Source organism: Sphaeramia orbicularis, chromosome 24 (assembly GCF_902148855.1).
Source record: "Sphaeramia orbicularis chromosome 24, fSphaOr1.1, whole genome shotgun sequence".
NCBI lineage: Eukaryota > Metazoa > Chordata > Actinopteri > Kurtiformes > Apogonidae > Sphaeramia > Sphaeramia orbicularis.
Genome location: NC_043979.1, coordinates 2216447 through 2233595, shown reverse-complemented (window position 1 = coordinate 2233595; position 17149 = coordinate 2216447). Strand labels below are relative to the sequence as shown.

Genomic DNA, 17149 nt, shown 5'->3' with positions numbered 1-17149 from the left:
TTCAGTGTTTTCAGGTTATTCACATCTTTTTTGCATGGATAGTTTTTAAAAGTAAGTATTTTCATAATTTAATGGGGGGGTTTTTGCACTAAAACAAAGACAAAAATTTGCAGTTGTCATTCTTTCTAGGTTATTCTGTTATTATTTGACTGGTCCGGCCCACTGCAGATCAAATCGGGCTGAATGTGGAACCTGAAAGAACATGAGTTTGAGAACCCTGCCTTAGAGTTCGATACAGAATTCACATCCTTTACTCAAATGCTAATGCTAATATCAAACTGTGAAAATATCCCACTACAAGTACACATATCTAAGTGTTAAAAGTAGACCAGTAAAATGGTAGCTGTCAGTAGTCGCTTTTCCATTGGACGTCTGTGCAAAACTTTACCGATATTTACTAAACGTCAAAAAAACAGAAGTGTGTAATGTCAGTGTTTCCATTAAATCCCAAATGCAATGATTTGTTTATTTATTATCGTGAGATATTGTGAGAAGTCATTCCATAAACATGTCGATGAACATAAATATGACGTTTATTTACACATATACTCATATTTCTCTCCTAGCGCCCTCTAGGTCCTGGAAAACACTCACATTTCTCTGTTGTTTTGAATCTAGAATGCTGGTTCCTCCTCTGTCTCCTACTAAATTCTAAACTGATGTGGTTTCCTGCTGTGTCCACACATACACACACGTTGGGGTTAAACTCTTCTTCTGCTCTTGTTGTAACGTCCATCAACTTCCATCTTTTTTGTTCATGTGACTCTAGTTGGGCAAAAATGTTGATTGAAATTAGAAAAAAATTGAAAATTGAACTGGAGAGTGAATTGAAAAAGGTCTTTCCGTTGCACTTTTGCGTGATATACAAATTTTGCTACATCTGAAAAACCATCTCTTGCAAGCGAAAGCGAGTTTTGGCAAAATTGTTGTTTTTCCATTAGGCAAATTTTAATGTGCAATTTATATTCACACAATTTGAGGGTCAATGTAAAAACGACTAGTGTTTTACTCTGATATATGATGCTTTTGGATCGTATTACTGCTGCTTTAATGTGTATGTTTCATTTTACTGCTGCACATGTTTGGGATTGACCTCATTTTAAAGGTTCAGTATCTAAAAGTGCTGGACTCAGACCATCTTTACTGGGGGAATGCAGGGGCAGCGCTACCAACTATGGGCCCCCATGAAAAGTAAATGTTGTGGACCCTCCATAAAATTCACTATCCTGTCGATCTGTTGGGGGGGGGTACAGTCCATAACTACTCTAACTTATGCTGCCGTGAAACGAAATTGAAACTTAACATACTTTCAATGTCTGACTCCCGACTTTTATTCCTCTATTATTCAGCGGATTTTACACAAAATGTTCACACCTTCTCGCCTGTATCCACTGGACCCCCTCCTCTGCTCTTTGGCCCCCCCACAAATGCTGGGCCCCATGAATTTGACATGTTTCCCCCAAGGTTATTATCGTTAACAAAAACTAATGAAATGACAAAAACTAGAATTGAAAAAACATTTTCGTTAACTGAAATAAATAAAAACTATAATTAAAAGAAAAAAACCATAACTAACTGAAACTGTATTGTGTGTTTACGAAACTGACGAAAACGTATAGAAATTATGGATAAAATTCCCTTCGTTTTCGTCTTTGTCAATGTCAGACTGATACGAAATCGATTTATTTCACTTGAGCAATTGTATCTAGCGGCACTTTTTGGTCCGTCACTTGTGGTTTCCAGTCGTCTTCTGGTCCCCACTCTACCTGGAAACATGGAGACTAAAGTTGGGAGAAAGCAGCAGAGTCCTGTCTGGGATTTATTTGAATACGACGACAGAGAAGAAGAGAAAAGAGACGACTAAACTAAAACCAAGCATTTAGAAGAAAACAAAAACTAATAAAAACTAGAACTGCGAGCAGTTATGAACGGGGGCCAAGCCTCCCCGCCCACTCGGACCCCAGGCCCCACAGAGCCCACGGAAGTCGTCCCTGAAGGACGCGGGTCTGGGGCTGAGCTGGTGGAGGCTGGGCCCCGTTCATAAGGGTTTACAGTTGGAGTTAGTATTCCACCGTCTGAGCCGCTGTATTCACTGGAATGGGACAAATGCACCAGTAGAGTGGAAGGAGGAATGTGTGGGACTGGGATTAGTTGGAATAGATTAAACTCACGTTGACCAATCACTACCAAACTTTACAGCTGGTCTCAGGAGTGACCCCACATCATACTCACCAAATTTCATTGAAATCTGTAAAGGCGTTTCAGAGATAAAAATTTCACATATTTGCAGCGCCCAATAGAGGCTAACATTCATCAAATTCGGCTCATACCCTCACAGTGACATGTCAACCAAGTATCTAATATTTGGGGTTGAAAGAATTTAATTTGTCTGAGATTTGTAATAATTAACATTTTTTAGCTAGCTACAGAAAATTATTCATTGATAAATTTCACATTTTTTGACCGAACAAAATCCTTTTGATAACTTAGTATCATGTCTATGAGAAGAGTGTACATGCCAAGATTCATGCAGATCGGAAAAAATCCCAAGTAGGAGTTTGAAAAAGTAGATTTTCCAGTTTTCGCAGTTTTGCTGGAAAAAAAGTTGTCCCCCAAATCTGCCTGACCACGCCCATGTGATTCAACCCTATTCAGGAAAACTGAGGATATGAGGTTTTTTATTGTGCGATATGCAGTGTGGGAGTTCTAGACCAAAATGCATATGCCTTGGTTCTATGGCCCCCTGCTGGTGGACATATATAATTGTTTGCGTCTCAGTTCCGTGCAGGGGTCTGGACCAACCCTCCAAATGTCAGCGCTCTACCATGTACGCTTTAGGCTGCAGGAACAGTTGGAGCCGGATTCCCTGCATTCACTGGAATGGGACCAATGCATTAGGAATGCAAAAGGAGGAATGTGTGGGAATGGGATTTGTTGTAATAAATTACACCCACGTTGATCAATCATTACCAAACTTTACAGCTGGTCTCAGGAGTGACCCCACATCATACTCACCAAATTTCGCGTGAATCGGACGAACTTTTTTGTGACTTGATATTTCTCATATTATAGCGCCCCCTATTGTCCGATTTGTACCAAATTTGGTACAGAACCTCTGGTTGACGTCTAAAACAAGGATCTAAAGTTTGATGTTGATAGCATTTATTTTGACAAAGATATGCCACAATATGTGTTTTTTAGCTAGCAAAAAAATTGTTCATTCATAACTAGCACATTTTTTACAGCAGCAAGCTGATTGTGATAACTTTAGATCAGAAGCCTCTGGAGATTGTCTGTGCAAAGTTTGAAGCTAATGGGGCTTAAACCCTAGTAGGAGTTTGAAAAAGTATGTTTTTGATATGTAGCGACTTAGAAAGAAAAATATGCAGTGGAAGTGGGCGTGGCCTATGTCAAAAGACTCATCTCTATCCAAGGAATACAAAGATGTAAAGGTTATTAATGTGTCATTTAAAATGTGGAAGTTAGAGGCAAAAATGCGTATTTGTCCGTTATAGCGCCACCTAGTGGAGCACATCCACAGTTTTTGCCCTGGTAGATCTGTGTCCTATTCTATAGGGTCCATATAAATTTCACAGCCCTCAGCAGAACAGTTCAGCTGTAGGAAATGTTTGTTGTTTAACTTGTAATAAGCCACGCCCACATTGTTCAGCCACACCCACCTTCAAGATATGGCCTCAAGTCGGGCCCTACATCATGCCCCCCAAATTTTGTAGAAATTGGTCAAGCTGTTTAGGAGATATCAATTTTCCATATTTGCAGCGCCCCCTAGCGGCAGACATTCACCAAATTCGGCTCATACCCTCACAGTCACATGAGAACCAAGGATCTAAGATTTTGTGTTGATAGCATTTACTTTGACTGAGATATGTAAGAGTTAGCATTTTTGTAGCTAGCTACAGAAATTTGTTCATTAATTATATGCGCATTTTGCAACCGAACAAAATTCTTGTAATAACTTTGGATCAGGCCCATGAGAAGAGTGTATGTGCCAAAATTCACGCAGATCAGAAAAAAAACCCAAGTCGGAGTTCGAAAAAGTAGGTTTTAAAGATTTTGCAATTTTGCTCAGAAAAAAGTCATGGCGGAAATGGGCGTGGCCTAGCTAACGTGATTCAGTACTATTCAGGGAATCTGAAGATGTAAGGTTTTTGAATGTGCGACATACGGTGTGGGAGTTATAGACCAAAACGCGTTATCCTTGATTATAGCGCCCCCTATTGGTGGGTATATGTGCATTTTTGCGTCTGAGTTACGTGCAGGGGTCTGGACACGCCCTCCAAATTGCACCACTGTACCATGTACGGTTTAGGCTGCAGTAACAGTTTTAGCGGGAGAAAAATAAAAAGAAGAAGATGATTAAAAATCCGTACAAAAACAATAGGGTTCCACAGCACCGCTGGAACTGTGGAACGCGTATGCTGGCATACGCGTCCCCCAGTCCCCGCGGGCTTGGCCCCCTAACTAGAACTGCGAGCAGTTATGAACGGGGGCCAAGCCTCCCCGCCCACTCGGACCCCAGGCCCCACAGAGCCCACGGAAGTCGTCCCCGAAGGACGTGGGTCTGGGGCTGAGCTGGTGGAGGCTGGGCCCCGTTCATAAGCGTTTACAGTTGGAGTTAGTATTCCACCGTCTGAGCCGCTGTATTCACTGGAATGGGACAAATGCACCAGTAGAGTGGAAGGAGGAATGTGTGGGACTGGGATTAGTTGGAATAGATTACGCTCACGTTGACCAATCATTACTAAACTTTACAGCTGGTCTCAGGAGTGACCCCACATCATACTCACCAAATTTTGTTGAAATCTGTAAAGGAGTTTCAGAGATAAAAATTTCACATATTTGCAGCGCCCAATAGAGGCTAACATTCATCAAATTCGGCTCATACCCTCACAGTGACATGTCAACCAACTATCTTATATTTGGGGTTGAAAGAATTTAATTTGTCTGAGATTTGTAATAGTTAACATTTTTTTAGCTAGCTACAGAAAATTATTCATTGAGAAATTTCACATTTTTTGACTGAACAAAATCCTTTTGGTAACTTAGTATCATGTCTATGAGAAGAGCGTACATGCCAAGATTCACGCACATCAGAAAAAATCCCAAGTAGGAGTTTGAAAAAGTAGGTTTTCCAATTTTCGCAGTTTTGCCGGAAAAAAAGTCATCTGCCTGACCACGCCCATGTGATTCAACCCTATTCAGGGAATCTGAGGATATGAGGTTTTTGAATGTGCGATATGCAGTGTGGGAGTTCTAGACCAAAATGCATTGTCTTTGGTTCTATCGCCCCCTGTTGGTGGACATATATAATTGTTTGCGTCTCAGTTCCGTGCAGGGGTCTGGACCAACCCTCCAAATGTCAGCGCTCTACCATGTACGCTTTAGGCTGCAGGAACAGTTGGAGCCGGATTCCCTGCATTCACTGGAATGGGACCAATGCATTAGGAATGCAAAAGGAGGAATGTGTGGGAATGGGATTTGTTGTAATAAATTACACCCACATTGACCAATCATTACCAAACTTTACAGCTGGTCTCAGGAGTGACCCCACATCATACTCACCAAATTTCTTGTGAATCGGACAAACTTTTTTGTGACTTGATATTTCTCCTTTTATAGCGCCCCCTATTGTCCGATTTGTACCAAATTTGGTACAGAGCCTCTGGTTGACCTCTAAAAGAAGGATCTAAAGTTGGATGTTGATAGCATTTATTTTGACAAAGATATGCAACAATATGTGTTTTTTAGCTAGCAAAAAAAATTGTTCATTCATAACTAGCACATTTTTTACAGCAGCAAGCTGATTGTGATAACTTTAGATCAGAAGCCTCTGGAGATTATCTGTGCAAAGTTTGAAGCCAATGGGGCTTAAACCCTAGTAGGAGTTCGAAAAAGTATGTTTTCAATATGTAGCAACTTAGAAAGAAAAATATGCAGTGGAAGTGGGCGGGGCCTATGTCGCAAGACTCATCTCTATCCAAGGAATAAAAAATGTAAAGTTTATGAATGTGTCATTTAAAATGTGGAAGTTATAGGCAAAAACGCGTATTTGTCCGTTATAGCGCCACCTAGTGGAGTACATCCACAGTTTTTGCTCTGGTAGATCTGTGTCCTATTCTATAGGGTCCATAGAAATTTCACAGCCCTCAGCAGAACAGTTCAGCTGTAGGAAATGTTTGTTGTTTAAGTTTTAATAAGCCACGCCCACATTTTTCAGCCACACCCACCTTCAAGATATGGCCTCAGCATGGGCCCTCCATCATACCCACCAAATTTTGTAGAAATCGGTGCAGCCGTTTAGGAGATATAATTTTTTTTTATTTGCAGCGCCCCCTAGTGGCCAACATTCACCAAATTAGGCTCATACCCTCAGAGTCACATGAGAACCAAGGATCTAAGATCTGGTGTTGATAGCTTTTACTTTGACCGAGATATGTAAGAGTTAGCATTTTTTTAGCTAGCTACACAAATTTGTTCGTTAATTACTTGCACATTTTTCAACCGAACCAAATTGTTGTGATAATTTTGGATCAGGTCCATAAGAAGAGTGTATGTGCCAAAATTCAAACAGATTGCACCAACTCCCAAGTCAGAGTTCGAAGAAGTATGTTTTTCAATTTTTGCGATTTTGCCGGAAAAATGTCATGGCGGAAATGGGCGTGGCCTAGATCACGTGATTCAGTAGTATTCAGGGAATCCGAGGATGTAAGGTTTTTGAATGTGCGACATACAGTGTGGGAGTTGTAGACCAAAACGCATTGTCCTTGACTATAGCGCCCCCTGCAGGTGGATATATGTGCATTTTTGTGTCTGAGGTCCCTGCAGGGGTCTGGACCAACCCTCCAAATTGCACCGCCGTACCATGTACGGTTTAGGCTGCAGTAACAGTTTTATCAACGGAAGAATAAAAATATTGATGAATAATAAAAATCCGTACAAAAACAATAGGGTTCCACAGCACCGCTGGAACTGTGGAACGCGTATGCTGGCATACGCGTCCCCCAGTCCCCGCGGGCTTGGCCCCCTAACTAGCAAACCTGCTCTAAAACAGATTCAAACTAACTGAACTAGAGAAAAAAAAGCCAAAACTAAATAAAACTAAACTATCATGAAAAATCCAAAACTATTAGAACCTTGGTTTCGCCTCCCCTTAACGGCACCCCAGGTGGCATGAACTAACTTTATCTCTAATCTCTAAACAGTCGATAGAAGAGGAACGCTGGAATATTCAGGAACAAGTACATGAACTGTTATTGGGAAACGGACTGAAGCACAGTACGTACCAGTGAGTGTAGAGGATGTTACCATGGATGTAGGCAACACAAGACTGCAGTTAGCTTAGAAATGTCGTTAGCTACCACCGAAACACAACCTCTACAAAAACATACACACACAAACATGTTTTTTTTGTTTTTTTAACAGGTTTATGTAGCCTGCTCTTGGCTGGTTTATTCAACACCTGCATTAGGGATGTAACGATATGAAAATTTCATATCACGGTTATTGTGACCAAAATTATCACGGTTATCATTATTATCGCGGTATTGTTGAAATTGTGCTCAAAATGTTCAAAAAGTACTGATACACACACTGAAATAATGTAAACAAGTTGTATTTGGGAAAAAAACTAAAACAAATCAACTAACATGCTCAATGTACTTTCTGTTGGAGAAACATTAAAATATTAGCATGTTAACATCAAACATACGAACGTGCATTAAAGATGGAACCTTATGGCCATAAGAGATATCTGCACTAGGGGAGGGAATTGATAGGATTTTTTCCATATCAGTATCTCCAGGGAGTGAGCAGTACTGTTACTTTTCAAAGTACAGTAAACGAACACAGTTATCATGATGATTAGAATTTAAACGGTAAAATTAACCATCAGAAATTTTACCGCGGTTTATACTTATACCAGTAATCGTTATATCCCTAATCTGCATCATATTCTATAAGATCATCATGTTTTTGTTGTGCTGCTGTCCTGTGAAAACCACGTATCTCTAAAACGTCAGCTCTTCCAGAGCTCAGAAAAACAGGCCTGATTTCAGAATTTTCCACTGAATCTGTGGGTTTTAAATAATTTATTCAGCTTCAGAGGGAGGAAAACTTTAAACTCACTCCATAAAAGAACCGTTTGACTTGATCCACTAGGGTTGTTACAAAATATCGGTTCTGCAATATATCATGATATTTCATGTCACGATACTGTATCGATATTAAAAAGTACTGTATTGATATTTTTCGGTATTTATTCAAATGCAGATATTGTGGAGGTTCATTTTTTTTGTTTGTTTTTCTTTATTGTTTAAATCTTATTTATTATTATTTAACACTGTTTTATTAAATAATAGTTATGTGAATCATCCTAAAAGTACTTTTTACTGTCTGAGAGGCAGATGGTAGTTCCTTTGTTAAGACAAAAATCCTGTTCTGATGTTAGTTGTGAACTAACAGAATCTGAACATTTGAACAGGATCTGAAACTGGAATGTCTGTAAAACAGAATTTCAGTTTTAACAGAAGAAAATTTTGTGAGATAACATTAGATCCTGTTGTGATCAAATAAAAATGTGTTTAGTATTTGTGCAGATTTCTGGTGGAATTCAATTCTTCAAGCAAATAATCATGTAAAAAAAGAGAGAAGCAAAAAAAATTGCCTTTTAAACAGTATCATGATATATCGTATCGTGATCCTAGTGTTGTGATTTGTATCGTATCACCAGATTCTTGCCGATCCACAGCCCTATGATCCACTGGAACGCTGGTTTTCACTGGACGGGACAGTGATGAAAATGTGTAATCTGAACAGGACAGGAAAAGAGTGCAGGAAAAATACAATACTTGTCTGGGAAAGTTAAAACAAAATAAAATATGAAACTTAACTCAAGTAAAAGTGCCTCAAATTTGTAACTCGAGGAAAGTGCTTCATTAACCTCCTGAGACCCAGGAAATGTCAGCAAAGTACCAGCTTTTTTTGTTTTATTAAATCGGTGCCTATATTGGAAACATCAGTTTTTTCAGATGCAGTTTTTAAAATGTTTATGGAATGTCCTTTGTGGTGGACAGTTTTCGTTTTTTTTTTTTTTTTTTGGTATAAAGTTGTGAAACCCATAGCTGGGTCTGAGGAGGTTAAATTCCACCAGTTCTTTGTGTTATTTCTATTTTATCAGTCAACCTTTTGTATTTTTCTCCTCCTTCTCTATTCTTTCGCCCTGTGTCGTCCCCTCCCACTCTCTTTTCTTCACAGTAGCCAACAGTTCAACTCCGACATACACCAAAGAGGTCAGCCATCCACATCTCATCACTGAAGCACAAGCAGAAGCAGCGAACACTGCTGTGATGTGGAGAGAAGCCTGATACAAGCTCATATTGCAAAAGCTCAACTCCCAGAAGTCTGGCCTTTATTACACACACACACACACACACACACACACACACACACACACACACAGGCTAAGTACAAACACATGCAGGCAGACACATACCACATGTGAGAGATAAGCTGTCATTCATTGACTCAGCCGGTCTGTTGTGACGCTGACGTTCACTCCAAACTCCACACTCCCATCTCCAGTACATATTAAATGTCTGGGACTATTAAAACTTTCTATTTAATTCACACAACATAAACAGGAGTCCCACACACATCTGCCCGTAGACGTAGTGGATCACGGACCCCTGAGGCAGAAGCTAATAACCCAGTATGAGACTGCACCCCCCAGTAAAAACATACATGTGCTGGCTCACTGACAATATGAAGCACTTTATGACCCAGTGCTTTTACTGATTTATTACAGGCACTCAAAGTTACTGAGATCTAAATGGGTTCCTTACTGTCCCATAAAAAAGGGCAAAGGGGTTCGTAGCTCATCCCAACACTGGAGGTGAATTCAAAAGGCTGTATGCATAACATGCTACATCAGGGGTGTTGAACACAGGGCTGTTAGAAAATATCGGTTCTGCAATATATCGCAATATTTCATTTCACAATACTGTATCAATATTAAAAAGTACTGTGTCGATACTTGTAGGTATTTATTCAAATGCAGATATGGCAGAGGTTCATTTTTGTTTTTTCTTTTCCTTTTTTGTTTATATTTGATGTTGTGACATTAGTTCTGAACTAATAGAACATGAACATTTGAACAGGATCTGAAACTGGAATGTCTGTAAAACAGAATTTCAGTTTGAACACAGGAACATTTTGTGATAGAACAGCAGATCCTGTTCTGATGAAATAAAATGTGTTTAGTATTTGTGCAGATTTCTGGTGTACTTCAATTCTTCCAGGAGATAATCTTTCACAAAAAGAAACAAAACCAATAAAAATTTGACTTTTTAACAGTATCATGATTAGGGATGTAACGATTACCGGTATAACGATAAACCATGGTAAAACTGCAGACAGTTAGTATTACCGTTTAAATTCTAATTATCATGATAACCGTGTTTGATTACTGCACTTTTCTGGAAAAAACTCCTATGTAAAGATCTGCTTTTATGTCAGATATTTGAGTATAGTTTTAATTTATTACAATTTGATTTTCTACACCTAATATTTGGAACCAATATTCACTTTTAAAGTCTTTGAAAAGGTTCGTTAAGCATCTGTGTGTTATTTATGCAATAAATTATATACATTTTTCATATCTGATTTTATATATATTTTTTGTGTTTTCTGTTCTTTGTGTTTTTATAGTAGGTTAAAGTGAAAAAATAATAGACAGATGATACAGATGAAGTTGTGCTGAAAAAACAGATCCCAAACATGGGTATAGTAAACATTTGTTTATGTAGTATATAAAGGCAAAATCAAAAGGACTGAAAAACAGACAAAATAGGCTCAGACCACTAAGGGTTAATATTTGAATATTTCTGCAACAGAAGGGACATTGTGTCTATTATTTTATTTGTTTTGTTGTTGTTGTTGTTTTTAAAAATACAACTTGGTTAAATTCTTTCAGTGTGTGTATCAGTACTTTTTGAACATTTTGAGCACAATTTCAACAATACCACGATAATCATGATAATCGTGATAATTTTGGTCACAGTAACCGTGATATGAAATTTTCATATTGTTACATGTACACATACAATCATGATATATCATGATATATCGTATCGTGATCCTAGTATTGTGATTTGCATCGTATCGTCAGTTTCTTGCCAATACTTGAAATTCTGTTTTACAGACATTCCAGTTTCAGATCCTGTTCAAATGTTCATATTCTATTAGTTCACAACTAACATCAGAACAGGATTTGAGTTCAATCCCAGCAAAGGAACTAATATTATTGAATAAAAGAGTGTGAAATAAGAATAAAGAAAATATGAGTAAAGAAAAACAAAAAACAAAAATGAACCTCCACAATATCTGCATTTGAATAAATACTTAAAAATATCAATACAGTACTTCTTAATATCGATACAGTATTGTGAAATGAAATATCGTGATATATTGCAGAACTGATATTTTCTAACAGCCCTACCCACCAAAGGGTTCAGTCTGACCTGAGGTTTTTGGTCATTTTTGTGCATGTTTTTTGTTTCTTCTTAATTTGATCATATTTGTTGGCTTTTGTTATTTTTTGGTTTATTTCTGTTAATTTTGTTCATGTTTCTCAAATTTCTCTAAATTACTACATGTTTTGTGTATTTGTAGATCCACTGTGATCTGTAAGTTGTAATGCACATGTGTAAATGATAAACTGAAGCAGAATATTGTAAATAATTGCACTTTTTTACTTAATAAATGTCAGGTTGCTCATGGTTGTTCAGGTTATTCCCATTTTTTGTGAAGAGGTAATTTGTAAATGTAAATATTTTCATAATTAAATGTACTTTTTTTGCACTAAAAGAACATGCAGCTGTCATTATTTCTAGACTGTTATACTATTATTTTACTGGTCCCAGTTAAATTGGATGTATGTTTCCTCTCAGGTTGTTCATGGTTGTTCCTGTTTTCCACATTTTTATAAAGGATGTTGTGTAGATGTAAATATTCTCATATGTCATTTTCCTTCTTTCACTCTGAATCAGAGGGTAAAGTTTGGAGGGTTCGTCTGGACCAGTCTGACAGCCCTGCTCTGTCCTCGTTTACTCAGTTTCAGTTTCATTCTGCTGAAGGCTTCAGTGGAACTGGAGGGTATTTCCAAAGTGACAAAAGAATTTCATGTTGTATGAGACAAAAACCCAAAGGAAATACTGAAAACTATGAGTTCATTACGACGGTGTATTAGGAACACATAAGAAAATAAAAAAACTGAAGAAAAAATAGCGAGAATAAAATCATAAAATATAGAGATAAAACCCGTAGTATTATGAGAATAACATCGTCGTATTCTCATTACAGCCACAGGACTATGGCATTGTGAAAAAATCAACTGATGAGCCAATCAGAAGCAGAGTAGGGCGGGTCCTGCCCAGGAAAATACTGCCAACTAGCACCGCCCACTTCTGGAACCTGATTGGACACCTCCTCAGGTGCCAGTTCCACCCCAGTTGATTGACAGGTCACTGCATGTCTTGTTGAAAGGTGCGCGATTATTGGAAATGCAAATGAGAAAGGCAGAAGAAACGTCTTTAAAGTGAGTGACACGTATGGAGAGAACCTGCTTCCATGGAAAACATAATTCTGGGGTCAGTTTTAAGGTGGTTTCAGAATGAGTCACTGTTTTAAACTAGTGGACAAATGACTGCACATTTAGAGAGGAGATGGTGTCACCGATAGTTAAACTGAGTGAGTAGGCTAACGTTATGAAAGGCTAACGTTATGAAAGGCTAAAATTATGAAAGGCTAACATTATGAAGGCTAATGTTATGAAAGGCTAAAATTATGAAAGGCTAACATTATGAAGGCTAATGTTATGAAAGGCTAAAATTATGAAAGGCTAACGTTATGAAGGCTAACGCTATGAAAGGCTAATGTTATGAAAGGCTAACGATATGAAAGGTTGACATTATAAAAGGCTAACATTATGAAAGGTTAATGTTATGAAAGGCTAACAATATGAAAGGCTAATGTTATGAAGGCTAACGTTATGAAAGGCTAACGTTCTCCTCTGTTTACCTCCTGTTGAATCCATCTCCATTCCTGCAGCTGCTTGTGTGTCCAGTAAAACCTACAAACTGCTCCTGATCAAGTCCTGATAATTTTATAATAGTGAACAAATACTACAGATGGAATTATGGGTAAATTAAATAGAGTAGTCTGACATGTCACTGTTTCTAAAATGGCAAAAACTGAAAGTACACTCAGTTCTCCAGGGACCACTACACCACTGGTCTTATGGATCGGTTACTTTTACAGATCCCTGATCCAGCTCAAATGTTGATATCGGGGCTGATATCTGATCCTAGTATCAGATCGGTGCCACCTTAATCTGTATTTAGAATAGAATACAGGGTGTCCCATAAGTCTCCATACACAGGAGACATAATACATATGGTTCTAACATGTATTTCTTTATATTTCTTCTTTATAGTTCTTCAGCAGTGGAGGACACGCATTGAAATGTGTTCCCGACAAAATGGCAGTCATATAGAGCATATTATATAAATAAAAATGGTTTATGTCAAGAAACGTTTATTTTTCCTATGTATGGAGATTTATGGGACACCCTGTAGAATAGAATAGAATAGAATAGAATAGAATAGAATAGAATGTCTTTACTGTCATTGTACAGGTACAACGAAATTGAAAGTGCAGTCGTCTTTAAGTGCCATAAAAGTATAAATAATGTATAAAAGAGTATAAAAACTGAAAATATAAGAGAAACATATATGTTTTGTTCTGATTTTTAAAAGAAGGACAGTTACAAACAAACTGAATCCCACAGATAACCAGGGTTTGAGGAACATAAATCTGAATAAGTCTGGACGTTTTCAGGAAAAAGAATATGAAAACCTCCCTTTCCTTTTGAATTTATGTATCACTTGTTAAATCCCTCAGTACCTCTGCATCTCATCACCCCCCCCCCCCACAGAGCGTTCACCTCCACTTGACCGCAGCATTGTTCAGTTGCTCGTACATTTCCAAGGCTGAAGGGGGTGCTGCTGAAGGTCCGACTGGAACTCTTCAGTCGGGGCCCTAAAACAGTAAATATCTGTAATCCCTCTAAGCCCCGTTCAGCTCTGGCCCCCCCCCAACCATCAGACCCCCACCGACCCCTTCAGGGCCACCTCTGGAAAACACCTCACTACCTGGAAGACATTTCCTGGAGATCTGAACCACACGTTTATACTTGAACTAAAGAGCTCCGGTCCACATAAAGGACACTGAGTCTGAACCAAGAAAAGAACCGGACACCAGAGGACTGACACTAGGGTTAGCATGGACCATAAACGATCATTTTACCGATATCCCATAACTTCCTGCTCATAACTGATACCAATAACAAACATGAATCAAATTGAAGTTTTTTTCCCATTATTTCACTGCCACTAAACATTGGTTAAAACTTCTAAACTTTCACACAAACATGAAAAATAGTTGGCTGTTAATGAATAATTTTTTTTTTTTTTTTTTTTTTTTTTTTTTTTAGCTGTTAGGTGCAGCTTCTGTTCGTCAGTTGGATCCAGATGTGTTGAAGACTACAGTGCACATACTGTTTGTAGATGTTATTGGACTGGTTACCTGCACCAAGGAGGTTCTGTTTATGCCAGGGTTTGTTTGTTTGTTTGTTTGTTTGTTTGTTTGTTTGTTTGTTTGTTTGTCTGTTTGTTTGTTTGTTTGTTAGCAAGATAACTCAAAAAGTTATGGACGGATTTTCATGAAATTTTCAGGAAAAGTTCGATACTGGCACAAGGAACAAATGATTAAATTTTGGTGGTGATGGGGGGGGGTACAGATCTGCCTTGGCGGAGGTCTGTGCTCTCCGTGTGCTTTTCTAGTTTGTTGTTGTTTATAGATATTTTATACTTTTATGCTGTTGTTATTATTCCTATATGTATATTTTAATCTATCCTTTTATTTTCATACTGTTAGTGGTTGTTATTGTTTGTCATTTTCAGACATGTTTTTGGTACATTTTTTTAACTTAGTTTTCCGCTTATTCAAGTAATTGAATCAAATCCTCCGCCTCCGCGCAGACCTCCGCCAAGGCAGATCAGACCCCCCCCCCCCTCCCCCCCCCCCGCAAAATGTAATCATTTGTTTCTTGTGCCAGTAACAACATTTCCTGGAATTTTCATCCAAATCTGTCCAGAACTTTTTGCGTTATCTTGCACACACACACACGCACGCACGCACGCACACACACACACACACACACACACACAAACCACCGTCGGCAAAAACAGAAGCTCCTTGGCGGAGGTAATAATCGATACATGAATCCTCATTAAAAATACTGGACATGCGCAGTTGTGTCTGTTTGACTCTCAGGTTCTGTTCTAAACTCAACAGGTGACTGAACCCGCCGCACGTGCCGTGCCGTGCCGGTCCGGTCCCGGTCCTACCTGTGTCTGCTGGCGGCTCTCTGTCCCGTCTGGACCCCGGTGGAGTCCCCGTAGCCCAGACCCCAGCCCACCCGGGCCAGGGCTAAGGCCAGCAGGTACAGGAGCGGCTCCATCCTGTCAGCTGGAGGTTCACGCGCACCCACAGCGGCTCCGACACACGCGGGTTTGTTCACGCGGAGCTGCGCTCAGTGTGCTCGTGCACGGACACGCACATCCATGTCTGCACCCGGATCAACACCACCCACTGGGTCCGCTCCTGTCAGCTGTCCGGGCTGGGGGGGTGTGGAGGGTCCGTGGGTCCGGGTCTGTGGGTCTGTGGGTCCTGGTCCTGGTCCTGGTCCTGGTCCTGGTCCTGGTCCTGGTCCTGGTGGTGTGTGCCTGCTGCCTGTGGAGGACGAACACAGACTGAGTGTTCAGAGGCAGAGCAGCAGCAGCCATGCCCCCCCCACACCCCCACCCCTTATGGATGTGCCCCCCCCTCTGCCCCAGAGGGGTCAAACATGCGGCCCGCGGACCAGAACCGGCCCGTGGGAAGTTTTGTGCATTTTCAAGGATGTTTTGTTTTTTCTTACACTGTAAAAAACAAACAAACAAACAAACATGTAAATAAACAGTATTATTCCGGCAGGAGGGGTGCCGACAAAATACTGTTAAATAACAGAAAATAACCATCTCATAAAAATACAGTAACTTTCCATAATTAAAATACAGTTTTTTGCCCTAACTTTATATGAGAATTTTTTTTTCTAACTTTTTAATGTTTAATAAAGAATATTTACATGTATTAAAACAATCAAATTCCCTATAAATAAATAAATAAATAAATAAACATATATATATATATATATATATATATATATATATATATATATATATATATATATATATGTATGTATATATGTATGTATATAAGTATATATAATTTTCAGTGAGACTCAGTTGTCCAATCCACTGATAAAAACTGTATTTGGACAGTTTATCAGTGCTTATACATGTTATACATTCACAAAAATACATTTATTCAACATTTTTGTTGTGAAACCTCCTGTAATTACACAAGATATTTGTCAATTAACAAACAACTCTGGTTAAACTGACAGAACAAATACTTCTGTTACAGTTAATTGTCAGTAATTTTATCTCATTTTATTTTATTTTTTTAAAGTATTAAACTTTAAATTAACAGTTTAATCTCATAAATAGAAAAGAAATATTTGTGAAACTATAATAAATTCGCAAATGTATTTTAACTGTATTTTTCTATGAAAAAAAATCTTTTAAAAAATGGAAATTTTATGGTTATTCACAGTTACAGTTTTTTCATGTTATTTTCCATTTGACATGTAAAATCACAGTCTGTTTTTGTCATTTCATTGATATTTTCCTGTATCTTAAAAATACAGGAAAAATCTGTAAAATAAACAGCGAAAATTCTGTTAAATTACAGATTTTTTTTACAGTGTATTTTGATCATATTTGATGACTTTTGCTCTTTTTTTTGGGTTTATTTTTGTTTATTTTGTTTCTCACATTTGTGCAAGTTTTGTTCTTGTTTAATTTGTTTTGTTTTTAATTGTGATTATGCTTCTCAAATTAATAATAATTTCTACATGTGTGTATTTGTAGATCCACTGTGATCTGTAAGTTGGAATGCACGGGTAAAT

At 38.4% G+C, this 17149-nt stretch overlaps 1 protein-coding gene across 1 annotated transcript in view; it reads right to left on the bottom strand.

Annotated features, from left to right (window-relative positions):
* emilin1a (elastin microfibril interfacer 1a) overlaps window positions 1-15886 on the bottom strand; it is a 94529-nt gene extending 78643 nt beyond the window's left edge. The window contains exon 1 of the mRNA XM_030128055.1: window positions 15486-15886. Coding sequence (XP_029983915.1) covers window positions 15486-15598 — 113 coding nt within the window. The 5' untranslated portion in view covers window positions 15599-15886. The remainder of the gene's footprint in view (window positions 1-15485) is intronic.
* Window positions 15887-17149: the final 1263 nt, after the last annotated feature.